The 18,075-nt window shown below is 38.3% G+C and overlaps 3 protein-coding genes across 3 annotated transcripts in view; 1 reads left to right on the top strand and 2 right to left on the bottom strand.

Annotated features, from left to right (window-relative positions):
- The window catches only part of LOC115428086 (glutamic acid-rich protein-like), a 657,495-nt gene that overhangs the window by 280,239 nt on the left and 359,181 nt on the right, over positions 1-18,075 (top strand). The window lies entirely within an intron of this gene.
- On the bottom strand, positions 648-6,035 carry LOC115428116 (PR domain zinc finger protein 5-like). The gene is made up of 2 exons (XM_030146958.1): positions 5,546-6,035; positions 648-4,061 (listed from the first exon to the last, which is right to left on the bottom strand). The coding sequence occupies exons 1-2, from the start codon at positions 5,733-5,735 to the stop codon at positions 3,223-3,225; spliced, it is 1,029 nt and encodes a 342-aa protein (XP_030002818.1). The 5' UTR covers positions 5,736-6,035; the 3' UTR covers positions 648-3,222.
- Positions 10,598-18,075, bottom strand: part of LOC115428099 (zinc finger protein 771-like) — a 106,942-nt gene continuing 99,464 nt past the window's right edge. The window contains exon 5 of the mRNA XM_030146932.1: positions 10,598-12,211. Coding sequence (XP_030002792.1) covers positions 11,513-12,211 — 699 coding nt within the window. The 3' untranslated portion in view covers positions 10,598-11,512. The remainder of the gene's footprint in view (positions 12,212-18,075) is intronic.

Consider the following 18,075-nt stretch of genomic DNA (forward strand, 5'->3'; position numbering starts at 1 on the left):
AGGTTTGCTTAAGTAAACTCAGCAGGAGCCATGCTGCTGCAGCTGAACGTCAACCTATGCGTTTGCTTCTTCCAGTTTAAATGTAACCAGGCGGATTGATACCACCACCTGCCGCCGCGTCAATTAGTCCCTATATACACTGCATTCAAGTCCAGTCCAGTAAAATAAATAAGTAAATAATACAATAAAAAATAAATATATTTTTATATTACAGGATTTATTAGAATTTTAACACAAAATTTCAGCTAGGAGATAAAAGTAAAAACAAAAAAAAAAAAAGCACAATATTTGTAAAATCCCCCAATAGGCAAATACACTCCAGGATTTCTGACAAAATACACCATAAACAATATCCTCAAATAAATAATATTCCAGGATTTACACGTAAACATTTTTTAATCTACATGAAAAAAACTCACCTTTTACTGCCATATAACAAGTGTCAATTTAGTGAAATGTCAACTAACCCAAAGTTTCTGAATTGTCTGAATTCCACAATACTTTTTTAAATACATTTTGTAGTTTTAGCTGAATATTCTTACTTATTCTGATCTTTAGCCTTACTTTAAATATCTTGAAATTATTTTAGTCCATTTTACATTTTTCTTACGTGATTGTTAATGAAAATTCAAGTTCCTTCTCAGATCTGCAAAGATCTCATTTATTCACATGTTCAAGCCACCATTTAGTTTTGTTTTTTTTTTTTTTTACAAAATATACACAAGACTATAACTACAAAGCATGGACATGGCAACTGCAGCTAAATTGGCACACTTAAGGAAAATCAGTATCTTTCAGTTCTAAATGACTGTTCAGTTTTGATATTTTGGTTCTAACATGTCACACACTTGCATCCAGTCCTTCTAAAGGAGTGTTTGTAAATCCATATTTAACAGAAGGGTATGTGCAGATTTACAGAAGACTCAGGCCATATTTGTGCTACGTAAGCCCTGTAAATGTCTCAGTCCATCATATACTGTACAACTTAACAAAATCAAAGTCTGACATCATATTGCGTTTCTTTATTTAAATACACTTTATGGCCCACTGGCTGAGAGCGCTGGTGTTAGGTGACCTATTCTGATCCCAAAATGGCTAATTTTGTAAATGGAGCCGTTTTTTGTGACCATGCAAGCCTGTGTTAACCGAGTATTGTTTACTAAACATTTGTTTGCAACATACAGAACAGCATGAACAGTTTATCATGCATTGACTGTTGGTGCATCTGACTGAACTTACAGCTCTTGTGAAAATGCCGATGCCAGCTTTCAAAGAGGAAATGAGCTCAGACTGACATGCATCGATTGGACTAAAGCAGAGACACCACAGCCCAACACTTCCTATCCTTCAAACCTGACTGATCTTAAAGAGACAAGAGCATAATGGACAGAATCATCAGCTTCATCCTTTACAAACAGCGAAGATAACGTCATGTTTAATGATATTTCGCCAAATTTCAATTTTACTGAAACATATCTAAAACATACAAAACAAACATTTCTTGACAAATACAAAAAGAGTAACCAGACAGATTTCAGAATGAGGGAATCATCAATAAAATGAATGATACCATCATTACAAAAACAGTGGGTAACATTTCAAGTGATCAATAAAAAACCCAAAAAACAGAGCAAAACCATTAATAATCAAACTAACAACATAAGCGCATCAACAAATGTACACCACCTTTGAGCCCTGAGGAGTCTGAACTACACGCTGAATGTGGGACAGGCTAACTGCATTTCCACCTCAAAGCCATTTTTTAAATTCATCTTCATTATCATTTTGCATCTTTTACATTAGATTTGCCTTGTTACATCTAGTAAGTCGTTTTCATCCTTTTAAATTGTTTGTCTTTGTTGTGTCATTCAGATTTTGCTCTATTATGTACTTTTCATCTTGTGTCTTTCATGTTGTCATATTACACTTCATCTAAAAGTCTGAGTCTGGGGTGTAAAAAAAAAAAAACAAAACAAAAAAAAAGTTTAAAAAACCAAACAACAAAGATGACAATGCTTAGAAATGGTTTGAACATTTTTTGTTTTTAACATTCACCATTGCATTTTATACTCACTAGTCAACTAGTCATCACTATATATTTGAAGATTTCAACTATAACTATTTACAAATCCATTCCTTGGTCTGGAATAAGTAACAGCAGGATCGAAAGCTGTCCATCTTTATCGCATTAGGGGAATTTAGAAATATTCTGAGGAAATTGGAGAAAGCATATCTGGATTGTATCTGCTTTTAATATTTAACCTGCTCTAATTTATATATTATATGTAAAGTAATGTTGCAAGTAAATGTTTTATGTCTGTCCAAAACAGGTCTCTCTAAATGAAGACTGCACGTCTCAATGGGACAACCTGTCTAAACAAAGGTTAAATAAATCATTCATTCATCCGTTTTCCAAACTGCTTAATCCTCTAGAGGGGTGCAGGGGGTGTTGGACTCTATCCTGGCGACCAATGGATGAACATGGGGGTCACCCTGGATGTGTTGCCAGTTCATCACAGGGCAGAACAACCATTAGACAAACGAACAACCATTCTCTCTCATATTCACGTCTATGGAAGAATTTAGATTGACCAATTAACCTATTAGGGTGCATGTCTTCGCATGGTAGGGGGAAGCCGGAGAGAACCCACATAGACACGAGGAGAACATGCGAACTCCACAAAGAAAGATCCCCCTTGCAAGGATAAATGAAATAAAAAATATGATGCAAATGTTAGTTAAACAGAACACATGACAAGCAGCCCATTTTACCATAAAGAGAATTAAATGCAAGTGAACACAAACAGAACATTTCACATCTTTACAAACTTTGAAGCTCATCTGACTTCTTGCCACAAACTATGGATGCAGATACGTCAGCTAAACATCAGTACTGGTCGACAGGTACAGTGGTCAATGTTTGTCTGGGCTATTGGACAAAATTGTATGATTGTATTTGTGTTCAACCAGATATTGTGTCGAGTACCTGACAGGCTTTAACGTTGTACAATTACTTATTTTTTTCCGCAGAGATTTTGTTGTCTCTCTGATGATGATAACACAAACAAGATAAGCATCCCTATCAGTCAACACATTGGCCAAGAATTTCACAAACTCCAGAATGATTTTCCCTGTTGTGGAAACTGTTCCTTTCAGATTTGAACTCGGACATACCGTGGTCACTTCTCATCACTCTGGTCATCAGCATCACTGGTTTTAGATTTATTTGGGTTCCTGATTGTGTCTTTGTTCAGCAGAATGTTTCTCCTGTGTATGGACCATCATATGTCTCTGAACATCAAATTCACGTAAGAAGATTTTCCGACAGACTGGACAGCTGTACCATTTTTTTTCTGTCTGAGACTTCTTGTGAACATCTCGCTTTGATCCTGAATGGTGAGCTCTTCTGACCGCGGATTTCTTGTGCTTCTTCACAACCTGCCCCGTGGAAAACACTTTATTACACTCCGAGCACTGATGATGTTTGCTGTGAGACTTTCCCCGTTTCTGATCATCATTGCCCTCAGAGTCAGAAGAATTTTCGGTCTTATCTGAATCTGTTTGAATCTCTCGCTTTATGCTGCTGCCTGGTTTTGGACTCCCATAGTCCTCTCCGTTTGGTTCAGTTTTCCTATGTTCATATACCCTGGCACTTGGAGGCGCCGTCTTTGGGTGGAGATACGACTGATGTCTCCTCTTCTGCTTCTGAGCCTTGTTGCTGTCCTCTGAGTCAGAGGAGTTGTCGGTGTTTTCAGTATCTGATGGGAAATCTGGATCTGGATCTGATCCCCCACAGTCCTCTTCAGAGATTTCCATTGTGTTCTCCACAGTTTGTCCTTGATGAAACTGTGAGACCTGAGTCGTTGCTCTACCGTCTTCACCAATTGTGATCTGGGTGGTATCAGCCCTCTCCAGCACTTGAGGCTGCTTCTGTATGATCAACACTTCCCTTTCTTCCTCTTTAATACGGGGAACTTGAGGACACTCCTGGACTAGACTGGGGCTCCACTCCTGCCTCTCTTCTTTCACCACCTTCACGACCTGGATGTCTGAAGGACTCACTGTGATAGAAACACAGTGTAATATGTAAGAGTAATACAACACCCAAGTAAAATCAGCTGTTGTGATGGTGGCGTTATCATTTGCTACAGCTTTTCAAAAGTTCAACAGTACTAAAACGATGCTGAAAATTGTCAAAAATTACATTAAATTTAGTGAAGAACATAATATTTTCTTGGGTAGGAGTCCCCAGACCCCCCATATATGTGCCTTAATCTTCTACTCAATTACACTAACTCTTCATACTACTTACTTCTATCAAAGTACAAAATACAGGCTGCAAAAGCACAGAATTTTCAGTGTGCGTGAACTTTTTGGTGGAGTAGTATCAAAATGCATCTCATTCTTTGTGAAGTTAAAGATCTGAGCCTTATGGAGATGTTTTGTGTTACTGCTGCCATGTGCAAAAAAAAAAAAAAATCATACATTTTAAAAAAAGTTTCATGTAATAATTGGAAAATTTTCACAACTACATAAATTATCACTATTCCTCTATTTTTCTGTTCTCAATGTACTATTTCCTTCATGAATTTCTTTTTTTTTTTAAATATACAATGTAGGCTTATACATTTATATCATAACATGATTTCCACATTCAAACAACATACAAGCTTATCATGCGACTTGAAAAAAAATGCATGTCACAATGTAATAACTTATCTTGTTCTGATGTGAAATTTTTCATGTTATAACGTGAAAAATGCTTAAAATGTAAAACCATGATACTCATGCTTAAGAAAATGATGCACAGACAACAAATAAATTGAGGAATATTGATCATTTATGCAGTTTGTCCAAGTTTCATTAGACACATCATAAAATGTTGCTGTTATTAAACCTGAAGGGTGATTTGTGAGTTCTCTGAGGTAGATTTTAAGATGCATGGGGCTGAACAGAGGGAAGAAAGAGGTGTTGCCTAACTTCAGTATATGAAAGTATAAAATGTTGTATGCAAACTATGAAGAGTATAAAATCTAATTAACACGAGGTAGAGATATTGATTATATCATAATGTGAAAGATTCCACGTTTTAACAAGATAAGGACTCAAACAATAACGTGACAAGGCTGTGTGGTCCAATAACGTCATAATATCTTCTTTGATCATTAACATGTTCACTTAGGGACAAGCAGCCGTGAAAATGTTGATAATTTATCAGTATCCCGCCATAGCGTTATGGTGGGTCACTGATAAATTATCACCATAGCGTTATGGTGGGATACTGATAAATTATCACCATTTTTACGGCTAACTATCCGTAAAGTAAATATAACTGATTAAGACATAAATAAGTAAACAAACCTGGTGTCAGTACTAGTGATCTTAAATTTCGGGTAATTTGTACAAAGAAAGTACTATTGTTGAGAGACGAAAAAAAAAATCAATATTAACATATTATTTGCATGGAGTACAAAAACTTAAATACATACAATGTATACTGTTTTATTTTCATTAAGACCTTTAGTTAAAATAAATGTGTACAAACCTGTTTTGGGTACATTTGGGTTCAAAACTTCGTCCAGCATTTGTCTCAGTCGCCGGTTTTCTTCTTTGGTTCGACAAAATTCCTCCTCATGCTCTGCTATGGCTCTTTCAAACAGCCCAAATATCTCTTCAGTGGCCGCAGTTAGTCTCTGCTCCACCAGTGATCTCAAAACCTGCACTTTCTGGGACATTTCTCACTTTTTCTTCACACAAATCCGTCAGAAACAGTTTCTTTCCATCACACACTGGAAAGTCTCTTAGCGGCTAGCGAGCTAAGCTAACTTTAGCGCCACTGAGCTAGTAACAGGAAGATCGGGAGTAAAACAGACACAGAATGCGAACAGAAAACAGTTCAATCAGTCGGTTTCATCCGGATACAGAGGTTCCGCTTGGTCGAACGGTCTCAAACAAACACTTTACAGGACAAAACGGAGGACTAGGATATGGTCGACGGTAAAAGCTAAACGCGCCGGATCGTTTTTCCGGAAGCTGTAAGACTCATTACCGCCCCCTCTGGACCGGAATCTGAAAAATATTTGGAAAATAGGAAGTAAAAATCGTTTTACAACGTAAAAAAACCAACACATTTTCCTGCGACTTTTAATACATTTGTCTGTTAATAATATACGAATTAAGACAGGGCTGAGCTATAAAATTCTAATTATACAAATATAAATAATTCCCTTTGTAATCAGGTGATGATTACCGCCATCTAATTTAAGGGATTTTGTCTTTAGGGTTTATTTTGTCTAAATTGTCAGTAAAATACGTATTTTTTATGTTGATCAAACATGGCATCATTTTAATCATTTCAAATGTTATACATCAGAAATATAAGATTAAAAACAAACAACAAAAACAAAAAAGGTTTCAGACTTGCTTTATTGTCACTCAATAAATGCACCATCAGTACTTTATTAAACAAAATATCGGTGCTTTGCTCACCACAGTGTCAGTTTCTAGATAAAATAAATATAATAAATTGTTAGTGGTTTAAAACCACAAACAAGTGTCTGGTTTCATTAACTTCTGTTATAACGACAATAATAACTTTTATTTATATAAGACAATAAAAGAGATATGCACAGCAAACTTGAAAACATGACACTGAATAAATCGGAATGTATCAAAGTAGAGAGGGCTGAGACTACATAACATGATGCTGTCAAATCAATGTAAAAATGAAGGAATGGAATAAAACAACATCATGTATGCCAATATAAATGAATAACCAAAACAGGGTAAATTAAATATTCAAACATTAAAAGAGACAACATCACATAAAGGCAAGTCTATAAAAACATGTTTTAAGAAGTGATTCAACTCATCACATTACTCAGTAACAAAAATCAGCTTCAGTCCTGGAAAGAAATAATGAGTCATTATTTATCACGATAATTATCATTATTCTGATATGAAACATTTTTGGATGAATTGTCCAGATTTAGTTCTTAACAAATCAAATAAATTAATAATAAAATGTGGTTAGACCAAACAACCCAAAGTCATCACACTCAGAAACCAAAAGAAAAATGTGTTATAGTTCTCTTTAACTTACTTATGTTTTACGAATAAAGAGAAATTGTGTTTTATCCAAGTCAAGGCTTCATAAACATAACATCTTGTTGCGTGGCGAAGCCTGAAACACATCTCAAGCCACTGGAAAAATGGGGATGGACATGCTGTGAATGGAAATGAGGATTGGACAAATGAGCTGAATTTGCATTTCAACAGGTTTGACTCCACCCCCACTCCAGGCCCCACCCATCCAGGTCAGTCTTCAGTCCTCTCCAAAATGGAAACCTCCCCCCTGCTGACACCACTGACATCTCAGCTCTACTCACACCTCTGTCCCTCCTCCCAGCCCCTCCAGTACAGCTGCCTCCTCCCTGCTGATGCCATTGTAACCTCTGCCCCTCACACACCTTATCTCCCTCCCTTTGTCACAGAGGAGTTTCCCACCCCCCCGCTCCCTAAATATGGACCAGATGAGGAGGGAGCTCAGGAAGACAAAGGCCAGGAAAGCCCCAGGCCCAGACGGCATCAGCTCCAGGCTGCTCAGGGAATGTGCAGATCAGCTCAGTGACGTGGTTCTGTACCTGTTCAACCTGAGCCTAAGTCTGGAGAGAGTTCCAGTCCTGTGGAAGACCTCCTGTGTGGTTCCAGTTCCAAAACAAGCCCGTCCCAAATGAGCCAAACCCCTACAGACCTGTCACCTTGACCTCCCACCTCATGAAGAACGTGGACAGGCTTGTCCTCAGCCACCTCTGCTCCCAGGAGAGCTCTGACCCTCTGCAGTTTGCATACCATCCAGGCACTGGGGTGGATGACGCCATCATCTCAGAATCAGAATCAGAATCAGCTTTATTGGCCAAGTATGTGAACACATACAAGGAATTTGGCTTTGGTTTTTACAATGCTCACAAGATATGTTTCCAACATGAACCCAGACAACATGTGGACCTAGTCACAATATAGACAAAGAGTCCACTAGAGACAGAGACAACAATGGGTTGAGATTTACAGTGGATTTACGATGGAATATGTACAGAGTGCAAATTGGAGTTTTTATACAGTGAGTGGGTGTGTGGGTCCGGTTTATTAAAAATATATGTATATGTGTATATTATTTACAGTGGGTTTTTACATTGGGATATGTACAGAAAAGGCAAACTGAAGTATGTATACAGTAAGTATACAGAGTACAGAATACAGACTGTAAAAATATATGTTTATGTATATATATGAATTATTGTAGTGCAAATAGAGTTTTTACATAGTGCAAATTAGACAGTTTTATAAAGAGTGCAAAACATAAGTTTGTGGGTTGGTGAATTGGAGTCAGGGGGGTATTGACACTGGATGGGTCATGAAGAGTTCATCAGAGAGACGGCCTGGGGGAAAACACTGTTCTTGTGTCTGGCTGTTTTGGTATACAGTGTTCTGTATCGCCTACCGGAGGGAAGAAGTGCAAACAGGTGTGAGGGGTCTGCAGCAGTGTTACCTGCCTGTTTCCTGATTCTGGATATGTATAAGTCCTGGATGGTGGACAGATCAGCACCAATGATCTTCTCTGCAGTCCTGATTGTCCATTTCAGTCTGTTCCTGTCATCTCCCTGCAGCACTGGGCCCTTTCTCACCTGGAGTCCCTCAGGAGCACTGTGAGTCATGTTCTTTAACTTCTCCAGTGCTTTCAACACCATCCAGCCATTGCTGTGGGGGAAGATGGAGGAGGCAGGCATGGACCAACATCTGGCTGCATGGACTAGTGGGCAGCACAGACAGACAGGAAGAGACTGAACAAACTGGTTAAGAGAGTTGGCTTGGTCTTAGGCTGCCCGCTGGACTCCATGGAGGAGGAGGCAGACAGAAGGATGTTGGCCAAACTGACATCTGTCATGGCTAACCCCTCCCACCCTCTGCATCACACTGTCACCCTGAGCAGCTCCTTCAGCACCAGACTTTTACATCCCCAGTGTAAGGAGCGATTCTACAGATCATTCTTTCCCACAGCCATCAGACTCCAATGGCGGATTTACCTAGTGGCACCCGCCACACTGCACTGCAGCCCCCCCATTGAGAATCTGCAGAAAAAATTGCTGCTTCGACCAGTAATTGAGCCCTAGCCATCTGGATTGCAATCCAAAGCATTACCTATTGAGCTAAATCTCTTTTGGCTGACAGACCAGTCTATTTGCTATGTGATTGTCTTTCTTCTTTTCAGGATGTGACATTTACATCTAAGCTTCAGGGTTAATTAAGATTAAAGTGTATATTGTGTTGTGAAATATGACCGTAATGCACAGTATATTCTGTAAACAAAGCAAACAGGAATAAGACAATTCAGAGAAGGATATCACACATGTATGTACTTATAACAACCCCCCCCCCCCTCCATTTTTTCTCAATTCACCACTGGTCTCTACAATAGTTCCTAATAAACCCCCACCCACCCCACACACGCAATGAGTAAAAATATGAAAATATTTAATTCTAAATGTATATATTTACAAAAATATCAGTTTTCCTATCTATTTCTTTACATTTAACTGCTCATTCTTATCGTTTTCCTACCTATATTTTCTCTCCACTTGCTTGATGTATGTTGTTGCTGTTAACTGAAATTTCCCCACAGTGGGATAAATAAAGTCATATCTTATCTTATAACATTACATCATTACATTTTGCTACCCTCTTCCTTTGGAGAATTTTTAGGGATGCTTCTGTGGATCCTCTGTTCTGTTTAATCACCCACAATCCACTGCTCTGACCATTTAAATATGTAGCTCAATGAAAAACAGCTCAGCACCACCACAAACATATCATAAAAAATAATTTAAAAAAAAAAAGAGCTGCTCACGTCACCAGTGCAAAAATACCTTTACATACAAATAGGCGATCTCACTGGGCAAGTATACAGTGCACGTATAATGTATGTTATGCATAAAAGCAGTTCAGTGTGCTTTTAAGTAAATAGATATATAAATAGAAAATCCAGAGGAATATAAAATCATAATTAAAGGACATACTGAGAAAAGACAGCACGGAATAGATCACGTCATAATAAACACAATAAAATAACTGAAGAGTTCAAGCATATTCACATGGACTGAGAAATGATTTAAATTGTTTTGAAAAATACCTACATTTGAAGTAAATTTGAACAAATATTGCCAATTGTGTTGAAATTACGTATGTGGTGCAGCTGTGGCAGTAGTGAAATGACACCTGCGGAGTTGTGTTCAATAGTTTAATGCTGTAGTAATGACATTCATTCTCCACATCAGATACCTATCTATCTACACCTTGGTATATTGTGGTTGTTGTATAGTACTGATATTAAAGTCAGGTAGATGACCACTGAAGGCCTCGGTGCCAAATACATGACCAACACTGTCAACCAGACCTGGTCACAAATAACTTCAAATGTCAAATAAATGTGTAAAATTATTCCCTCTAATATGTAATAGAGTTTGAATAGTGGAACTATAAAGTAAGAGCCAAAATGCCTCAATAAAACCATAAATTTGCACATGTCGTGTTGTAGTGATGTGTCGGTCGTGAACGAAATGGCTCTGAGAGGCTGGCTCTTTGACGTGAACGACAGGAGCCGGCTCCTGATTTTGGAGCTGCTCTGGTTTTTTTTCTCTTTCTCTCTTTTTTTTTCTCCAAGCCACATTTGATTGGTCAGTATGTGTGGTGTCGTCTGTCTGCACTGAGCAGAGGGGAGAGGGGTGGAGTTACACACACACACACACACGCACGCACGCGCACACACACACACACACAGCAAGCAGACGAACAGGAGGGAGGGAGACGAGAGAGAAAGAGAGAGCAGGGAGCACAATGCAAATGGACTGGAAAGGTAAAAAAAAGTTGAGAAAATGAGTGACTACAGGAAACGCAGCAAAATCTGGACACATTTCAATGACATTGACCAAACTAAGACAGAATGTACAGTGTGCAAGACAAAAATCTCATATAGAGCTGGCTCCACAAACAACCTGCACAGGCACATGAGAACTGTTCATCCATCAGTGCAACTGGAAGAAAAAACACAAGGAAGTGAACGTGATATTAATGAAGGTGCCAGTGTGTCTACTGCAACTGTTGCTGCTACTGCAGTGTCTACAGCAATGCTGTAAAAGCTAAAAGTTTAAAATAGTTAAGTTAGTAAAGGTCATTTGTAAATAGTTAAGCATTTCATTTTGCATGTTCTAATTTATTTTTTTTAACACTCTGAAGAGTGTATAACTAAAGGTGTATTTATATAATAAGCATTTGGTATAGTGCATTTCTTTTAACATTAGTAATTCATACTGCGCATCACTTTACATTACTGTTGGTAATAAATTAATTTAAGCACCAAAAAATCTGAGGAGCCATTTGGGAGTTGGCTTTTTAGTGAGCCGAGCCAAAAGAGCCGGTTCTCTAAAAAGAGCCAGAATTCCCATCACTATAGTGTTGCCTACAAACATTGTCTCTCCCGTGTATGAATTTTCATATGCCTTGTAACGTCCCTTTTATATTTAAAACATTTCTGACAAACTGAGCAGCTGAAAGGTTTCTCCTCACTGTGACTAATCATGTGACTTCCCAACTTCGACTTATCTACAAATCTTTTACCACAAACTGGACATCCAAAATGTTTCTCTCCTGTGTGCGACCTCATGTGTCTCCTGAAGTTAGTCCTGTGTCCAAAACGTTTGTGACACAGTGAACAACTGAATGGTTTTTCTCCTGTGTGGGATGTCATGTGACTGTGTAAACTTGACTTCTGTGTGAATCTGCTTCCACAAAATGAACAACAAAATGGCTTCTCTCCAGTGTGGATTCTCATGTGGATTTCTAAATGTGACTTCCAACAGAATCTTTTTGAGCACACTGAGCAATGGTGTAATTTCTTTTCACATCCCACATCACTTAAAGTCCAGCCATTTTTCATCATCATGTCTCTGGGTGAGTTGGTTTCCTGTGTCGTGTTTTTCTTCCGAGAAAATGTTGCTTCACATTCATAAGAACCAACCAGTTTCTGTCCTGTGTGAGTGTCCATCTGTTCCTCCAGTAAACTCTTACTGTCAAGGCTTCTTCCCTTTACACTCTCCGTGTGGACCAGGATAATGTCTGGCTCTGATCCTCCACCATCGTCTCCATCAGTTTCTGTTTCCTCAGAGCCTCCATTCTGCTCATCGGTTTTTGTTTGTAAATGTCTATGTGGATGGAAGCTGCTGGTTGGCTCTGATCCTCCACAGTCCAGTTTATTGGCTTCCACTTTGTTCTCCTCAGTTTGAGTTTGATAAAGCTCATCATCATCTTTACTCTTCACAGGGACAGAAGTGGATGGGAACTTGGTGATATTCACTTCCTGACTGGTCCACAGTTCCTCTTGTTCCTCTTTAATGTGTGGGGGCTCTAGTTCTGGTTCCTCCTGGTCCACAATGGGATTCCACTCCTGCTGCTCAGGAGGAACCTCTTCTTTAACCACCAACAGCTGCTGGACGTCTGTAGGATATGAGGAAAAACAGTTAGACTTTTGGGTTACAACGGATTTTGGTGATGATACTGTCAGTTCTTTTGTAAGATTTTTCCGTAGTGACATAAATAATCCGCCTAAAAAAAACTAAATCTTTAATAATGAACAGGAAACACTGAAATAACAGTAGTGATGAAGACAATAAGTGTATTGATTTGATCAAATCATCATACAAACACCTAAACCCTCAAGAAAACAGTGATTTGGACCTGTATGTAGGGAGAGTCAATACTGCAATAAACAGAACAATCAGTTTTTCATTTACTAAATAAAAAACTATACATGTCACAATTTAAATGTCATGTTATTTGTAAAAAAAAAAAAAAAAGAAAAAAAAAAAAGAAAAGAAACAAATACATGTTAATTCATGTTCATCCATTAATCCAATCAATACATGTAAATAATTGGTATAAAAAGCAGTTTGTCATCTTTAACATGGTCATCAGATATGACCCTTGTGGATCTTTGGAGGCTCCGTTGCAAATGTGGAAATACCATCATCCTCTACAACATTGAGTCACCAGTAAAACCCATGGAGTCTGATAAATGACAGTGGTTGCAAACACTTGATTTGAGTCCAGTTAAAGAAATATTTTTCTGAAAAAAAAAAAAAAAAAAAAAAAAGGAGTTTTCTTCAGTTATCTGTTTCGATAAAGTGAACTCTGAATTTACTGACTTCCATGAACATCTACATGAGCAGTAAATCACAACATACAAATATACCCAATTTCCACTGAAAAATATAAAATGCAGGGGATAATATCACTAAATGGTGATAAATCACCTAGAAAAGGTCAAATTTAGAGATAATTTGTCAGTCACCACAAAAACAGTTGTAGGTATGTAAAGCTTAAATAATTAAAATGTATACATGCTGTTTCATTTCCATTAAAACCTTTGGCAAAACTAGAGCAAATGTGTCCAAACCTGTTTTGTGTAGCAGGACTCTCGGATTCCAAACACAGTCCAGTATTTGTCTTTGTCTCTGGTTTTCTTCTTTAGTTCGACAAAGTTCCTCCTCGTACTCTGCTATGGTTCTTTCAAACAGCCCAAATATCTCTTCAGCAGCTGCAGTTAGTCTCTGCTCCACCAACAATCTCAGAATCTGGACTTTTGGGGACATTTTTCACCTTTTCTTCACGCAAACTCCGTCAGAAACAGTTTGTCTCCATCACACACTGACAGTTCTGTTTGCAGTTAGCGAGCTAAGCTAACATTAGCATCACTGAGCTAATGAGATAAATCAGAAGTAAAACAAACACAGAATGTGAACAGAACAAAGTCCAGTCAGTCGGTTTCATTCGGATAAAGAGATTCTGCCGGTTCACTTGGACTTCAACGAAAACTGTACAAAAGAAAACGGAGGACTTTGACTAGAAATAAACCCATGTCGCGCTTCCGGAGTCAGAGTGTATTCGTGACGTCATGACGACTTCTACAAAATAAGACTACAGATGAAGAACCACAAAACTATAAATTCTTTAAAATGTGGGAGTATAGAGTTCACATTTTCTCAAGTTCCACTGATATAACATTGATGTATTAGACCACCACCCAATGTGAAGTTTATACCACAGCCGCTCTAGATTATTAACAATGATTAAAATCATTTTTAATGTTTCTGTAATGGTTAATACATGAAATTCCTGTTGAAAATAGTAAAACGTCAAATTCCAATGAAAATGAAAGAGTCCACTTTAAAGCACTTTAAGATGCTGGATGGACTCAAATTGGGGAAGGTGGTCTGATACATTTGTTGATCACTGGATTTGTACAAACTAAACCATAAATCCACAAAAACAAACTACTGGTATTATTGGCAGAAGCTGGTGCTAGTAGTAGATAAATGACAAACACTATAATAAGTGCTCAAAAGCTTAAAATTGCAAGCATCAAAATTTTTTACAATTAGTTTGATGTCATTGATAAACAGTGATTTTGCTTCCTGGTGAAAAATATCTGGTTTTACCTCAATCAGATGCAATAATTCCAAATCTGAACTTCTCCAGCACATCAAGATGTTACAGACAAGTCACTATACATCCATTAGCAGCATGTCACATTAGTGAAAATTCAAAATAATCAGTATTCAGAAGGTTTCCAATACCTGACCGAAATAGCTGGTTCAGTCCAAAGTGATACAAAGCTGAAATTTGGACTTTCCATTGTATCCAGATTGGAGAACACATTTGCAATCTGTATTCTCCACAAAGTTCACACTCCAGAATTAACAGACTGATATTCATTTATACATGTGGTGCAATATGTTCTGTTCAACCACAAATTCTGATCAACCGCTTGACGACATGATACATGCAAAAAAAGAGATGAGTTGCAGAATGTCTTCAAAATCCATTTCCTGTGATTCTGACAGAATTCTGATTTCGGGTTTTTGATTCAGCCTGATTTAGTCGAGATAGGAAGTTTTTCCTTCAGTAGCAGAAGAAAAGCTCTTTTTTTTTGTCTTGCATACATTTACTGATTCATTGCATTGAGTGTGATGTTCAGTTATGTAGATATATTTTACAATCTTTTAATAAAAATGGCACCATATAGAAAATAATTGAGGGAAGTGAACATAGAAAACAACAACAAAACTATCAGTTGAAATGATTTATTCAAATTTTACTCATTAACTTTCCTGTATCATTATTAGTATGTTATATCATTACTGTAATTTCCCAGTTTGGGATAAATTAAGTACATCTATCTATCTATCTATCTATCTATCTATCTATCTATCTATCTATCTATCTATCTATCTATCTTCATGTTCTTTAGTCTCTGTTGGTCTGATTCCAGTGAATGTGTCATTCTATGTATTCTCTTGTGTGGGTCTTCATATGTATCTGTAGATGATGTTTACGCCTGAAGCGTTTCTGACAAACTACACAGCTGAAAGGTTTCTCTCCTGTGTGGACTCTCATGTGTCTCTTGACGTTACTCCTTTTTCCAAAACATTTATGACACAGTGAACATCTGAATGGTTTTTCTCCAGTGTGGGACGTCATGTGACTGTGTAAACTTGACTTCTGTGTGAATCTGCTTCCACAAAGTGAACAACAAAATGGCTTCTCTCCAGTGTGGATTCTCATGTGCATTTCTAAAGATGACTTCCGACAGAACGTTTTTGAGCACACAGAGCAGTAATGTAGTTTCTTTTCCCATCCCACATCACTTAGAGTCAAGTCAGTATTTGTCATCATGTCTCTGGGTGAGTTGGTTTCTGGTATCATGTTTTTCTTCCGGGAAAATGTTGCTTCACATTCAGAAAAACTAACCAGTTTCTGCCCTGTGTAAGTGTCCATGTGTTTCTCCAGTAAACTCTTATTGTCAAGAGTTCTTCCCTTTACACTCTCCATGTGGACCAGGATAATGTCTGGCTCTGATCCTCCGTCGTCTCCATCAATTTCTGTGTCCATCTGTTTAGCTGAGCTGTTTGTTGAAAGCTTTGACTCAGGTTTGTGGTTCAGGGTCTGGTCTTCATCGCTGTCCTCGGTTTCCTCAGAGTCTCCATTCTGCTCATCAGTTTTTGTTTGTAAATGTCTATGTGGATGGAAGCTGCTGGATGGTTCTGATCCTCCACAGTCCACTTTATTTGCTGCCACTTTGTTCACCTCAGTTTGTGTTTGATTAAGTTGTAAGAACTTAACTTTCTCCTCATCATCATCTTCACTCTTCACAGGGAGAGGAGTGGATGGGAACTTGATGATATGAGCTTCCTGACTGGTCCACAGCTCCTCTTGTTCCTCTTTAATGTGTGGGGGATCTGGTTCCTCCTGGTCCACAATGGGATTCCACTCCTGATGGTCAGGAGGAACTTCTTTAACCACCGACTGCTGCAGGACGTCTGTAGGATATAAGGAAATACAGTTAGACTTTTCAGTTACAATTAGATTTTGGCAATAATAAAATGAGGTCTATTGAAAGAGTTTGAAATAGTGAAGTAAATTATTAGCCTAGAAAAATCTAAATCTTTAGAAATAGACAGGAGTCAGTGACAAAAGAATATGATTATAAGTATATTGATTAGATACATCATAATGATACACACTCCTAAAACCTCAGGAAAAAAATGATTTAGACCTGTATCTAGGGAGAAGTAATACTTGTGCAAATAGAACAATCAGTTTTTCATTTATTACATACATGTCATAGTTTAAAAATTATATTATTTGTAAAAAATTTGATATTGTTGGAAATGAAAATATTCTATATTAACCATCATGTGATGCCGTTTTGCGGAGAAGCATTCTCCCATGTAGGAGCTGTAACCCTTAAGACAAAGCAACCTCGGCCATCCTGGACATGCTCCACTATGTCCCGATGTCTAAGGACAGCCTTTGGCTCTGCTACTGCTGCCTTTGAGAGCTACTTGTTCCCAGTTCTCAAGGCGAGAGCAGCATAGCAAAAGATCCTTGGACTCTGTTAGGGTCATCTCCTGTCGTCCCTTGGAACACTTGTATTCTTCTGTCAAACTTGGGATGGACAAGCAAAGCACACTATCCGCATACAGCCCGATGATGCTCATGTATCTTGGCAGCCCAAGCCAAGGTAACTGGCCACATTAGGTGGGGCAGCAGACCAAAGAGATAGCATCACAGCTTCAGTTTCCCTGGGAGGGCGGTGCTGTTGATTCGTTTGAGGCTGCTCATTGTGTCCTGCTGGAGTTGCTCTATTTCATCAGCATTGTTGAGGTTGGCATTACACCACCAACTGAGACTTTTGATTGATTTCTCAAGGATGGTAGGTATTGGTTCCTCATTGATGTTGAATCCCTTACTGACGAACTGGCCTTGAGTGATGGAGATGCTGTGGGACTTACTGGATTTGATTTTCATGCTCGCCCAAAGGATATTACTATGGAGCATTTCAAACAGGCATTTGGTGCATGGCTTGAGGTCATTATAGTTGTCACATCATCCATGTATGCCCTGATTGGGAGCAGAAGTAGACCACACTCCACCCTCTCTCCTCCAACCACCCACGCTGATGCCTGTATGATCAACTCCACTGCCATGGTGACTGCAAGAGGAGTAATTGTGGAACCCGTGTCCATCTGATAAGTGGGTGACTGAATTGGTGACATGTTGACAGGAAGAGTACCTGTCCTGTGCCTCTGATTAGATATTGTAGGTGCCGCTGAACAGATATTTTTCAGGTACTCCCCTAGCTCATTTACCAGAATTTTCAGGGTATTGAATTTTTCCTCCACAAAAAGACTTTTGGTAAACTTGAAAGGATCTTTGTAGAAAGCAGCTCTCACCCTCTCTTTCACCTAGCATTGCTTCCTCAGCCTCTCTGCTTTCCTAAGTGTTTGGATTTACTCTGAGTTTTATGGACATCTACATAAGCAGTACATTAAACAGAGAAATATGCTCGATTTTAACTGAAAAATGGAGATAATATTAATAAATAGTGATATATTACCTAGAAACCACAAAAAGTCATCAAAAATAGTGTAGGCATGTAAAGGTTAAATATTAAAATATACACAT

This window comes from Sphaeramia orbicularis, chromosome 11, assembly GCF_902148855.1.
Source record: "Sphaeramia orbicularis chromosome 11, fSphaOr1.1, whole genome shotgun sequence".
NCBI lineage: Eukaryota > Metazoa > Chordata > Actinopteri > Kurtiformes > Apogonidae > Sphaeramia > Sphaeramia orbicularis.